This window comes from Molossus molossus, unplaced genomic scaffold, assembly GCF_014108415.1.
Source record: "Molossus molossus isolate mMolMol1 unplaced genomic scaffold, mMolMol1.p scaffold_m16_p_11, whole genome shotgun sequence".
Lineage (NCBI taxonomy): Eukaryota > Metazoa > Chordata > Mammalia > Chiroptera > Molossidae > Molossus > Molossus molossus.
The window spans coordinates 61,422,004-61,435,352 of record NW_023425346.1 but is presented as its reverse complement, the minus strand read 5'-3'; the positions used below and the strand labels follow the sequence as shown (position 1 = coordinate 61,435,352).

The 13,349-nt window shown below is 35.7% G+C and overlaps 1 protein-coding gene across 5 annotated transcripts in view; it reads left to right on the top strand.

The window, feature by feature from the left end:
- NAB1 (NGFI-A binding protein 1) overlaps positions 1-13,349 on the top strand; it is a 46,428-nt gene that overhangs the window by 29,954 nt on the left and 3,125 nt on the right. For 3 of the 5 annotated variants that reach the window (XM_036254490.1, XM_036254491.1, XM_036254488.1), the window contains exons 5-7: positions 7,694-7,783; positions 9,433-9,595; positions 11,956-12,072. In XM_036254490.1, the coding sequence (XP_036110383.1) occupies positions 7,694-7,783; positions 9,433-9,595; positions 11,956-12,072 (370 nt within the window). Of the gene's footprint in view, positions 1-7,693; positions 7,784-8,879; positions 9,061-9,432; positions 9,596-11,955; positions 12,073-13,349 lie in introns of those variants that run through there. The other 2 variants (XM_036254489.1, XM_036254492.1) reach the window with 2 other exon arrangements.

Genomic DNA, 13,349 nt, shown 5'->3' with positions numbered 1-13,349 from the left:
TTACAATACTGCAATAAAACTAGTGCTTTGTTCAAGCTCAGTAAGATATTTTCTTGTTGCTTAATGCTTTATTTTCCTGATCTCTTTTTGAAAGGTTGGGTGGAATGAAGTCTTAAAATCCTTGTCTGCCCTGGCCGGTTTGGCCTGTGGACCAAAGAATCTAGGGTTCGATTCCCGTCAAGGTCCTGTACCTCAGTTGCAGTTCCATCCCCGGCCCCCCTGGTCGGGGTCGTGCAGGAGGCAGCCAGTCAATGTATCTCTCTCACGTCGATGTTTCTCTCTCTCTCTCTCTCTCTCTCCCCCCCTCCACTCTATCCTCGGGTGAGGATTTAATTTTATACACACACACACACATACATATATATTTGTATTATTTTTATAATATATTAAAAAAATATATAATAATACATATATAAATATTTATTCATATTTTTATAATATATTAAAAATATATAAAATAATATATATTATTTTATCATATATTAAAAATATAAAATAATATATAAATATATATTAAAATATATTTAAAATATATTTATATATATACATATATATGTATAATCCTTTTCTGATTTTTCTTATTATTGTAATAGGTTGTTTCCCCCTTAAGGATAGTTAGCTATTTATTTGGTTGTTATTGTTAGTGTTGTTTAATACTGGTTTACATGTTGTGTTAAAGTACTCAGGGTAATCTCTTGTCATGAAATACTGTTTTCTACAGGGTATGTTACACATTAAAAACATAGAGATTTTTAACTTTTTTCTGTAATTCCTAGAATGTATGATATAGACACAGGAAAATGCCTGCTAGCTTGGGGAGACCTTAGGGTAACCCATGACTTGAAATGAGGCCTCTAAGGAAAGCTCTTCTTCAGTCCTCTATGTTTGTAAAGTGTTATTTTGGAACACTTCTCCTGCCCAGGCTGAATGAAGAGCTTATTCACCTGGAATGACTACCCTGTGTGGGAGTCCACTTTTAGCTAAAATGAACATGGATTATGTTTATTCTTTTCTTTTTTGTCAGAGACCCCAAATCTAGCTCAGGCCATTGTAAAAATAACTACTTTTTATTGAATCTGTTTAATGCCTGTCCCTCTAGGCATTTGAAATGCATTATCACAAACCTTCTTGTCTACCCTGTACAGAGGCTTTATGATTTCCATTTTACAGCCAAGGAGAGACCCAGAAAGGCTCAGTAACTTGCTCAAGTTGTCACATTGCTATCTAATGGCAGAGCCAGGTCTTCCAACCTAGGTCTGACTCCTAAACTTCAAAGCAATACCACCTTCCTGGATGCTAATGGGCATTCACAAAGCACCTTAGGTGTGAAAAACACTATTGGGATTATACTTTTCTTTCTACTAGTATGGTATGAAGGGCAAAGTGTGCAGAGGACTGGTAATCTTTGAAGAAGGGGGAAAGAGTGGCAGTTACTATTTTCTTATCCAAGGAAGCTTGTCCAGTAAACAATTATAAGGTTTGAGTAGAAAACTTAACAATATAAACAATATAAATTATAAAATTTAACAATATAAATGTAAGACATTACCATTTGACATACTAATTGTTTTGAATGAGAAAAACTGTGTTGGTAAGATAACCAGTAAATAAAAAAATTAGTTTGATTTATTATTTTATGCCTATGACAAAATATTTAAGACAACTTGACAGCTAGTTGAAGGAGATGAAAAATCAAGAGCCAAAGACCCTGGCACTCTGTCTTCATCTCATTTTTTCGAAACATTAGTTAAAAGTGGATTCAGTTGATAACCTTTTTTTTTTTTAATCCTCATCCAGGATATTTTTCCATTTTTTGTTCAGATAGAGTGGGAGGGAGAGAGAAACTTCCATGTGAAAGGGACACATCGAGGTCTGCCTCCTGCACAACCCAACCAGGGCCTGGGACAAACTGCAACTGAGGTACATGCCCTTAGCGGGAACTGAACCCGGGTCTCTCTGGACCACAGGCAGACGCTCTAACTGCTGAGCCAAACCGGCCAGGGCGATAACCTTTTTTATGAAGAACATACTGTGTTCCATGAACAAGCACTGTCATTACCATCAGTGTTACAAGTAATATCTTAGAAGGAGAGGAAGACTATGTAAAACAACCTGTCTCAGGACTGGCGATGGTAGCTGACCAGATGGGCTGTTACTGTTCAGATCTTATCTGCAAGTTTTCTTTTTTTCACTAAAATTGCTGGAGACTAGGCAGAGAGATGGGAGGTGACAGCATTCTTGATCCTGTGTGGGCTGGGAGTGCAAAGCAATCAGAGATAAGTGGATGAAAGAAATGAAGTTTGTTAATAGAGACCAGAGAGCCAGAGAATTGAGGCTTGAAGAAGAAAGACTTAGAGGAAACATCTGCTAGCATTTCCAGTGGGGTATGGGTGGGAGCATGAGGAAGGAGGGGAGGAGGGTCAGAATATCCACCTACGCTGTTACTAAGCTTGTTGAAAAGAAAGCTGGTCTAATTTCATGTAGATTCTTCCCCTCTGGATCAGAAAAACAGAAGCATTACAATTCGCTATTCATATAGAAAGTGTGAGTAGAAAAAAGGAGAATCCACGTGTGAGGCTGAGAACATCTGCTGGGAGAAGTCATTTTAGAGACAGCTAAGCAGTAACTTTAAAGCAGCTTGCTAGTATTTTAGTATTTAGTGGGAAGGTTGAGGAGGAATAGGGTGGAGACTAATGGGATGAGAGTAATTAGGTCACAAACAGCATCCCACCCTGTATCTTTTATTTTCTCAGTGCTCAGTCTCAGAGTCTCGCCAGTAAGGGAACACTGTGATTAATGGCAGCAGCCAAGAATATGACATGAAGATAAATTGCTCATAGCATGGTACAACTGGTTTCCTGGGAAAGAAGCTTGAGAGACATAACAAAAGTACTGCACCAGACATAATGTGAAAGAGACCAGTTTCTTGGGAATGTTTTTTCACTCTTATTTCTAAGTCATATATTTTGGGTTCATAAACCTACTTTATATGTCATGAAGTGACAGCTCCTCAATCGTGCAGTTTTCCCATCCACAGTGAACTGTCAGAGACTGTGGGAGAAAATCAGAATGACTAATGTGCTCAGTAGTAGGGACCACTGATTATGTGGATAATGTTATTTATTACTTATTTTGTGCCTTTTATATTTATTTACTAATGAGTGAGCAGTGTCCATTTTCCAAAAACTTTCACATGTAGATTTTGAAATTTCCCCTTCCAGATTTTTCATATTCTTGTGGTTGAATAATCCCAACAGTGGTACCACCATTTATTTGTAAAGCAGTGTGTGCTTTCCCAAGATTTACCATTTGCATTTATTTATTTAACCCCCACAAATCTCCATTGAGCAGATAGAACAGATGGTTTAATCTCCATTTAAAAATTGGTAATGCCGGAAATCATGAGTTTAACTTTCATGTCTGAGATCTCACATCTAGTTCCTACAGGAGAAGACTAGACCACTCCTTTCTCGTTCTGTAAGCTCCTTTAAAAACAGTACTGAGATATCAGAGGTTCTGGCCTGGGTGCACTCCTCTCTGGGCCTATTGATAAGTTGGAACTCTCTCGTGTGGTTTTCCAGCCCTAACCTTGCCCCAGCCTCACAACCCAGTGCACCTGCCTGCTGAGCTACCTACTGGGAGGTCTCACCAGCAGATTGATCAGGCTCAACAAGTCCCCAGCTGAATTCATCAACTTTATACTCCCTCCTAAAACCTCCTTTCTGGTCCTGAGTTCCTTATTCTAGTGGATGCTACCTCCAAACCCACAGTTGCAAAAGCTCTATCTCAGGAATTCATGTATTTCTCTCTTGAGTCTGTCATTGTCTAGGGCTAAGCCACTATTTTCTGTCTCCAAAGGCAGCCCTCTGAACAGTTCCCTACCACCCTCCTTGAACCACCCCAATCCATCGTACCCATTGCATTCAGAGTGGGTTAGGCTTTGTAAAATGCAGAGCTAATTAGTTTCTTCCTTGAGACCTTCCATGTCTTCACTTTGCATTTAAGATAAAATCTAAAATTTTTAACATGGCTTACAAGGCCTCACACACTTTGGCCCCATGTATCCAGCTCCTCTTGCCACTCCCTCTTTCTCAGTGTATTCCTTAGTTACCTATACTAATTACTTTTTAGCTTTTCTAGTGCATCCTGTTCTTTTGCCTTTAGGCCTCTATATAAACTTCTCTCTTACCCTAGAGAACTCTTTCTTCTTTCAAGTCTCAGCCTAGGTGTCACACCCTCCAGCCTTCCTGAAACAGTGCCTCTGCTCTGCTCTGGATCCCTTTGTCTCTTTCCCTGTCTAGACTTCTTTGGGCACGAGTCATTGTATTCCCAGCCTTGAGTACAGAGTGTAGAACCTGTTAGGCAAATAAGATATTTTTGTTGGATGAATAAACAGGTGTTTCCAGTTTTCATTTGTTCTTTTCACTAGAATAGTTCCCCACTAATATAGTCAATATTATCTTGCTGTTTTTAGTGTTAAGTGCCTAGTTCCTACTCATTCTCTAAGATGTCTATATATTATAAATATGCCTAAAATGTATCTGTTTCATGGAGATACAGTAAGTAATTTACAGCATGCTATTTTACTCTGATTAAATCTGGTGGTGGTTTGGGGGGAATTTAATAAATATCCATAGCAAACATTTATTGAGTAATTTCTATGAGCCAAAGCATTGTGCTAAGTGTTTTTCGTGACTTTTTTGTTTTCTTAAAATGGTTCTAAAGTTAGCTGAGTACTGTTGTTATCCCCATTTCATAGGTGGGGAAACAGACACAGAAAGATGAAATAATTTGTCCAATATCACAGCAAATGAGTAGTAGAATTGGATTTTAAACTCAGTGCAAATCATAGAGTTAAACCAGTTGAGCTTATGAAAAACAGCTCTAAAAGAAATAACCTCTGTTTCCTCTGGTGAGTTTCAAAAGGGTGGTAACTCTAGGAGTTTATGGTTTGAGCATAAGTTTTGAAGCCCATGTCTGTAGCTGTAAAATGAGGGAAACCCAGTGTTGTATGTAGTGGGGATTAAATGAGATTATATGTAATGTACAGAACATAGTCAGAAACTGGTACATTGTAAGTGCCTGAAAAAAATGATAGCTGCTTTTATTGTTGCTCTCTAAGTCTTCTACTAGCTTACCACATTGAACTTCAGAACTTAAAGGAGAGTTTGTAAAGAGAAAGTTGGATTTTTAGGTCTAAATAAGTTCTTAGGAGAAAAATTGAATGACTAAGAACAATTGAATGACTTAGATTTAGACTGTATACACTTGTATGAAGTTTATTCTAGCTCAGTTAATGATGGGTTTCTATGCATTCTTCTAAGTCATCCTTAATCACATTTAGCAGCCTAGAAAGGTGGCTATTTTCAGTATATTAAAAATGCTGATTATAGCCCTGGCCGGTTTGGCTCAGCGGTTAGAGTGTCGGCCTGTGGTCCAGAGAGACCCGGGTTCAGTTACTGCTAAGGGCATGTACCTCGGTTGCAGTTTGTCCCCGGCCCTGCTTGGGTCGTGTGGGTGGCAGCCACTCGATGTGTACCTTTCACGTTGATGTTTCTCTTTCTCCCCCTCCCACTCTATCTGAACAAAAAATAAAAAAAGTCCTCGGGTGAGGATAAAAAAAAAATGCTGATTATATATTACCCACCATAAAGCTACATATGACTATTTCAGGATGTCAGATTATTTTCTTTTTTTCCTATTTTATTTTATGGCTTTGAATTAAAAAATAGCATGTGAGACAGACACATCAACTTAATTATTACTTAGGAAGTAAATTTTTGTAGATGAAATATTTGAAAACATGAGGTCTACTATGGGGAAATAATTTTTTGAAAAGACCCTGATGGGCTCTTTTTAGAACTAGGATCTCTTATTTGAAAAAAGATAAAATATTTTGTTGTTATTACATCTTTTTCTATTGTTATTGTAAGAACTTTGGTTTTTAATGCTTCACCCTTTGGTATAAATATATAGTTTATCAAAAAGGGGAGAAATGTTTTGGAAGTTAATGACAATTTCTGTGAGGAATCCTTTGGTAGTTCTTTTTATTGTTGTTGTTAATCCTCACCTGAGGATATTTTCCATTGGTTTTTAGACAGGGTGGGACGGAGGGAGGGAGGGAGGGCCGGAGGGAGGGAGGGAGGGAGGGAGAGAGAAACATTGATGTGAGAGAGACACGTCAACTGGCTGCCTCCCGCATGACCTGACCAGGGCCAGGGCTTGAACCTGCAGTCTAGTACGTGCCCTTGACTAGGAATCAAACCCGTGACCTCTCAGTCCACAGGCTGATGCTCTAACCGCTGAGCAAAACCGGCCAGGGTGCCAGTGGTAGTTTTTAGTAAAGCTATTAAAACTGTGCTACCATGATCTTTTGTAGTTATACAGTTCATGGAGGGCAACAAACTGTCACAAAAAAAAAAAAAAAAGAAACTTGAGAAAAGTAGTAGATGGATTGGCACTAATATATATAAAGTATAAAACAGAAATAATTTAAGTTGAAGTGATGTCCAAGAGTAGTGCTCCCCAAATAGTCTCTGTTTAATATAAATTTAGTGTGTATAGATATACTTACTTAGCAGTTATTACATGCTAAAGGCAATATTTCATTTACTTAATCTTATTTGGTCCTCACAACAATCCTAATAGGTAGAGTTTCTTATCCTTATTTTTTATGAGGAAACTAAAGTTCAGAAAGGTTAAGTTATTCATTCTGTGTCACACAGCTGGTGAGTGGTACAATTGGAACATGAATACAGGTCTCTCTAATTCCAAAGTTCCATTGCCTGTCATATGAAATGGTAAAGGAGAAATCACAAGTCAATATGGAAGAATTCTTTAGAGTTTCAGGTTGAGATTATTGGTTAGCACCTTAATGAAAATTTACTTTGGATCTTTACCACAGTACATTTAACAAAATAAATTCTAGATGGGTTGGAGAGTTAATTTAAAAATTAAAACAAACAACAAAATAAAGGCTTATAAAAACTAGAGAGTAGATTTGAATTCTTATCAGATCTCTAAAGCAGAATGCTTTTCTAAACATAGCAATAGAATAAATCACAAAATAAAATACAATTATATGCAACTACAATATATAAAATTTAAAAAATTTTTGAGTATCCAAACAAAAGTATAAATTGGCAAAATTTAAGAAAACAACAATAGACAGTATTGGCCAGAACTGTCATATATTGCTGATGGTATGACAGACCAGTTAAAGCCCTTATAGAAAGTATGTGGAAGATATAAAAATGTTCATCTCTGTGTAGTAATTCTACTTCTGGGAATATCTTGTATTGGATAACCTAAACTATGTGAAGTGCTATTTCCATGGAAATATTTTTGCTGTGTTTTTCAAATCAAAAATAAGGAAAAGAATCTAAATGTTCAGTATGAGGGCAGTGGTTAAATAAACAAATCACTAGATAAAATGTTATGTAACCATTATTATCAGTGAATTCTGCCTTCTAATGTAAAACAATGTGGATGTATAAATCTTTTTATATTTTTTATTTATGTTTTTACTAATGTTACAACTGTGGAATAAGGTAATTATACCATAAAAAGCTGAAATGAAATATTGTACATTAAAATCTTACTTAAGGTGGTTTTCTTTGCTTTATTTTCTGCGTTTTTGATGTTTATTTTATTTATGAACTCTAAGTAAAAAGGACTTTTCTTTGATCTCCAGGATGGGTTTCCTGATTTCCAAGACTCTATGCAAACCCTCTTCCAGCAGGCTAAAGCTAAGAGTGAAGAACTTGCTGCTCTTAGTTCACAGGTAATGAAAACTACCAATTAATATTTTATAATAATATCTGTAGGTTGAAAAATAAATGGCTGCTTCAACTAGCTTCAATTTTAAGCATCCAAGGACTGAATTTATTTCTGGTTCTTAAAATATCATATGTTCCACAGCTGTATCAACAAGATAGCAATACAACTTGTTTTGTTTTAGTTCATGAACAGAATCTTTTTTAGCAGAATCTGATACAGTGATATTTATTTATTTTTTGTAGTTTTGTAGAAAGTAAGATAGATTCTCTACCTAAGAATACTCAAAAGAAGTAATTTGATACCAGAAAAACAGCCAGGTTGACTAGGTCTGTGTAATATACAAATCTGAAATAAAATAGTATTAGTTTTTATTAGAATATTAATAGTCAACTTTGTAGTTTTGGTTAAATCATTTTAATTAATGTATAATAAAAATTGTTAAATTAACATGTAGCTTCAGGTACTTTTGCTATTATTTCATTGTATATACACTGATATTAACATTTTAAAAAGTCATTTCTGCAAACATCACCTTTTAGAAAGCACTGTAAGTTTTATTCCTGTTGATCTTCTCCCTAGTGACTGATTTTGGTCAACTCTAGTAGTGCCAAATTTTGTTTTTATATGTTAAGAGGATGAAAAAGGCATTTCCTCTCAGAAGTCTTATTGAAATGTTATCAGTTAATTAGTAACAAGTTCAAATGAATTGAAGTTATAGTTTCTTTTGATCTGGTTTTTCAGCATTCAGAAAAATAATATAAGCTTTTATCTTACTCTATGAATTAATATATTTCACCTATTGATTGTTACTGTTGTGAATCAGGATTGTTTGTAAATGATTTATAGCAGCTTCTTTATATTACTCTTTTATATAGTTGGTAATGATTTATATCTGCATTTTGACTATTAGTCTTTTGGCAAAATATCACCAATACACTGCTTTGAATATCACATACAAGTAATTTAGAGCAGTACATAAAGAAGGAACTTATAAAACACACGCGGAGAGAAATTTATATTTTAGCTAACTAATTGTGTATTTTAAAACATGTCTTTTTTTGATTGGTTGGAAAATGCTGCCATTTCATTCCCTGATGAAGGTGAAGATCCTAGTTGGCACTGATGTCTTTCTGCATAACTTGCATTGTTTAATTTTAGTGGGAGGTATGTTTGTCTTCTTTTTCTAGACAGCCATTTTACACTTTTCTCCCCCAAAATACTGTCATCATACCAGAATTTGTGTAGTGCCAAATCCTAAAATAAAAACGCCAAGATTTCACCCTATGTGTTAGAAGCAGCTTACAGCAGATGTTGCTATTGCACTGAGGGTCCTTTTTCAAAAAAATCATTCAAAGGACTCAGTACTTTGGAAAACAGAGCTAAGGTTATTTTGCTTTTGAGCTGAAATGGAATTCTTTCTATGGGATTGAGCAAAAAGATTTTTTTCTTTTGCACAAAATCCAACATTTTATGTTTTAACATGCTGATACAGACATCTATGCATATTTATGGAATGTGTATACCACATGAAGTGTGGACTAATTTTAATGAATCCTAAATATATTTTCTGGAGTATGAAATTGGCATCTTTAAACCATTAAAAAAAATCTAGAATGTTATAGTTACTGATTTTATTTTTGCTTCACTTACTAGCAGCCTGAAAAGGTGATGGCAAAGCAGATGGAGTTCCTTTGCACCCAAGCTGGCTATGAGAGACTGCAGCATGCTGAAAGAAGACTGTCTACAGGACTTTACAGGCAAAGCTCAGAAGAGCACAGCCCTAATGGCTTGACTTCTGATAACTCTGATGGACAAGGTACATTTCTTAGAAAGATCTACACCTTTAGAGCCAGCTTTTGTGTGTACTTCAAAGAGAAACAGACATTTACTGATTTTTAAATCTTGATATTTTTAAAAGATCATTTTACAGGTTCTCTATCCAAATTAATTTTCAAATTGTCCCTTTTTCAAAAAAGGAAGGAATTGACCCTGCAAATTTAATGTTTAAAGTTTTTTATTTTTTACCCTATCATCTCTATATAACAGCTGGCACATACAGATTGATACGTAGTTTGTAAAGGGTGGGTAGGAGTGGGAGATGTAAACAGAGCAGTTGTTCCTGGGAACCCACAGGGGGATTGCTTTCAGGGTCCCCTACAGATATCAAAATCTGGATGCTCAAGTCCCTTATATAAAACAGTGCAGTATTTGCATATAACCTACACGGATCTTCCTGTATACTTTAAATTATCTCTAGATTACTAATAATACCTAATGTAATGTAAATGCTATATAAATAGTTGTTACACTCTGTTGTTTAGTGAATGATGACAAGATAAAAGATTTGCACATGTTCAGTACAGATGCATCCATTTAGGCCTAACCATTACATACTACTACATGTTGGCAAGAACGTAACCTTTTTTTTCCCAAGTATTTTTGAGCCGCATTTGGTCTGTGGATGCAGAACCCATGTATACAGAGGGCTGAATGTACTGATAATTTTTATCAAAGAAATTAATTCCATGGGAGATCTTTATCATTTTTTAGATGATGAAAACTTCCTATTTTTAGACTTTAAAAACAGATTTGTCTGTGAAATTTATGACATTTGGTTCCTATGAGAATATGGTGACTGCTTCCTGAAATATGATGACAGAGCACAGAAGTCTGAAGAAACATTATGAAAATGGACAGGCTTGAAGACATTGTCTACTTTCAGGCTTCACATTGTCCTACAGTACCTTCGAAAATATTTTGTGTGGTGTGCCCTTTGGAAATTGTTCTCTTAAACTCTTAGGTTTATTTAGAAAGCTATGATTTATGAGTATTTTTACCATTTTAAAAATTCTTTTTTTTTTTAATCCTCACCGAGGACATTTTTGCATTTTTTGTTCAGATGGAGAGAGAGAGAGAGAGAGAAACATCGACATGAAAGGGACACATTGAGTGGCTGCCACCTGCACAACCCAACCAGGGCCAGGGACAAACTGCAACCAAGGTACGTGCCCTTAGCGGGAACCAAACCCAAGTCTCTCTGGACCGCAGGCCGATGCTCCAACAGCTGAGCCAAACCGGCCAGGGCTCATTTTTTTTCTTATGCACATGTGAAGAAAATCTCAAGTCATTGTCATTCACTCATTCAACAAAAAATGTTATAGTATCCAGCATGCCAGGCACGCTTCTAGGCACTGAAGATGTAGCACTGAGCAAGATAAAATCTCTGCTCACTTGGAGCTGACACTGCAGTGGAGGGAGATGTACAGCATATAAGTACAGAAATATATCCTCTGCTTTCAAATAGCAATAAATGTTTGAACAAAAACAGTAATATTGTATATATTATTTTTATATATTATTGTTATACTTTTCTAGGGAGTGGTTACTATTGTCCAATAAGAAGATTGCTAAGTAGGAATACCATATTGAGCATTCTCTGTTGAGTAAAATATTCTGTGTCAGTAGGTCAGAGTAGTAGAGGAGAACGTTCTTCCTCTTTTAAACTTTAGTTGAGATCTGGTTTAACTTCTTCAGTCATCCTTGACAGTTAAGACTTCAGAATTAAAAGCACAAGCATTAATGAAAGATTTTGATGACTACACCAGGATAATTCATTGTGAGTTGGCAGTTTGCTAAGTGTGGTTGATTTAGGTTTATGACAGAATATGCTTTGGTGTATAAAGCATTTTTACCATATCTGTGATAATTCTGTTTTTTTCATGGATTTGCAATAGTTTTTGTTGTTGTTTTTAATAACAGACAATTGACTTGAAGCTATCTCTGTTTCTCTGGTATTTGTTATTATGTGGTTAATGATATGCCTTGACAAAATAGTCGCACTAGTAAGAAAATGCCTTATAGAGGGGATATATTATATGCTAAAGTTAGAGTGCTTACTCGAAATCTGTCTTTTGTTTATTTCATGCTCAGCTCTTAAAAATGTCCTGGCAGAATTGTAAACCTTGGGACTAGTATGAATTACCATTTACCTCCTATATTATTTCATAAAATATTTCTCCAACTGTTATTTAAATTCTTCAGTGCCTGTTGACTTTCTTTATTCCTTTTCTAAGAAGTGTTGAGGCAATATGTAGAAATTATTTTTAAGAAAAAACATGATGTGTTTGTAATATTATTCACACCGCTTTTTTTTTTTTTTTTTTTTTTTTTCATTAGGAGAAAGACCTTTGAATCTCCGAATTCCTAATTTACAGAACAGACAACCCCATCATTTTGTGGTTGATGGAGAGCTGAATAGACTTTACTCCAGTGAGGGAAAGTCTCACTCATCAGGTGAGAATGTGGGATATGATTAGAGAGAGAAAAATATGAATAAAGCATCTTTATTTTTTATTTTTTTTATCCTCACCCGAGGACATTTTTCCATTTTTTGTTCAGATAGAGTGGGAGGGAGAGAGAGAGAGAAACATCGACATGAAAGGGACACATTGAGTGGCTGCCACCGCACGACCAACCAGGGCTGGGGACAAACTGCAACCGAGACACACGCCCTTAGCGGGAACCGAACCTGGTCTCTCTGGACCGCAGGCCAATGCCTCAACCACTGAGCCAAACCGGCCAGGGCAGCATCTTTAAATTCTACTCTTCTACCTCCCATTGTCTCTTCCCACAAAAATTTTATTACTAATAATGCTACAATGCTGCTAGTCAGTTTTTCTCCCTTTGGAAATAATAGATTGCCATAATAACAGCCAGTCTTTTTGAGAACATAGAATACCAAAGAGTTGACAGGAAAAACTCAGGAAGGTTCAGATTATTTTGATTAGCTATTACATGAATGGTTACTTTTATGCAAAATTTTATACCAAATTATAAATGGCTGGTTTGAGTTATATAACTGTCTTTTTTCTGGCCTTTCATAATATGAAATTGATGGATTACATGTTTGCTCTCATGCTGAGAAAACCTCGTGTATCAGAATCTAAACTTTCCATGCAGATACATTTTGGAGATGATATTCATAGTTCAGAAGTAAACTGAACTCCATAAAAGGATAAGCTGTTCATTATTATAGTTAGATGTTTACATATTTTAACCCAAGGATAGTGAGTTAGACGTTAAGTTGTTAGAGACCAACACCATTTGAAGGAATCTGGTATCATTCAGTCTTTGAGTTAAAGTAACACTAGTTTAAAGTCTCTTGAAGCCAGTTACTCATAGAGTAGAAATAATTTCATCCTCATAGAGTAGTTATGAGGATTAGACAAGATAGTGTCTATAAATTGCCTAACTGATAGGAATTCAATAAATGATAGCTACTATTTTTGTTAGTTTTCTTTGCTGAATTTAAAATCCATTTCTGTATAGAGAGAGTAGATTCCTAAATTGAACTGCCTAATTACAGATAAGCTGTTAGTATTGATTACCTTTCCAGAGTGCTTTTCAAAGTGTGTGTGTGTGTGTGTGTGCATGTGCATGCACATGTGTGCTTGTGTGTGTATATATGTATCCATCAGTGTTAGTACTTCACATAACTGTTACATTGTGTTGTCATTTGTAGTGTTTATGTGAGATTTAAACAACTTTACACACATAGCTCCAAGGAATGA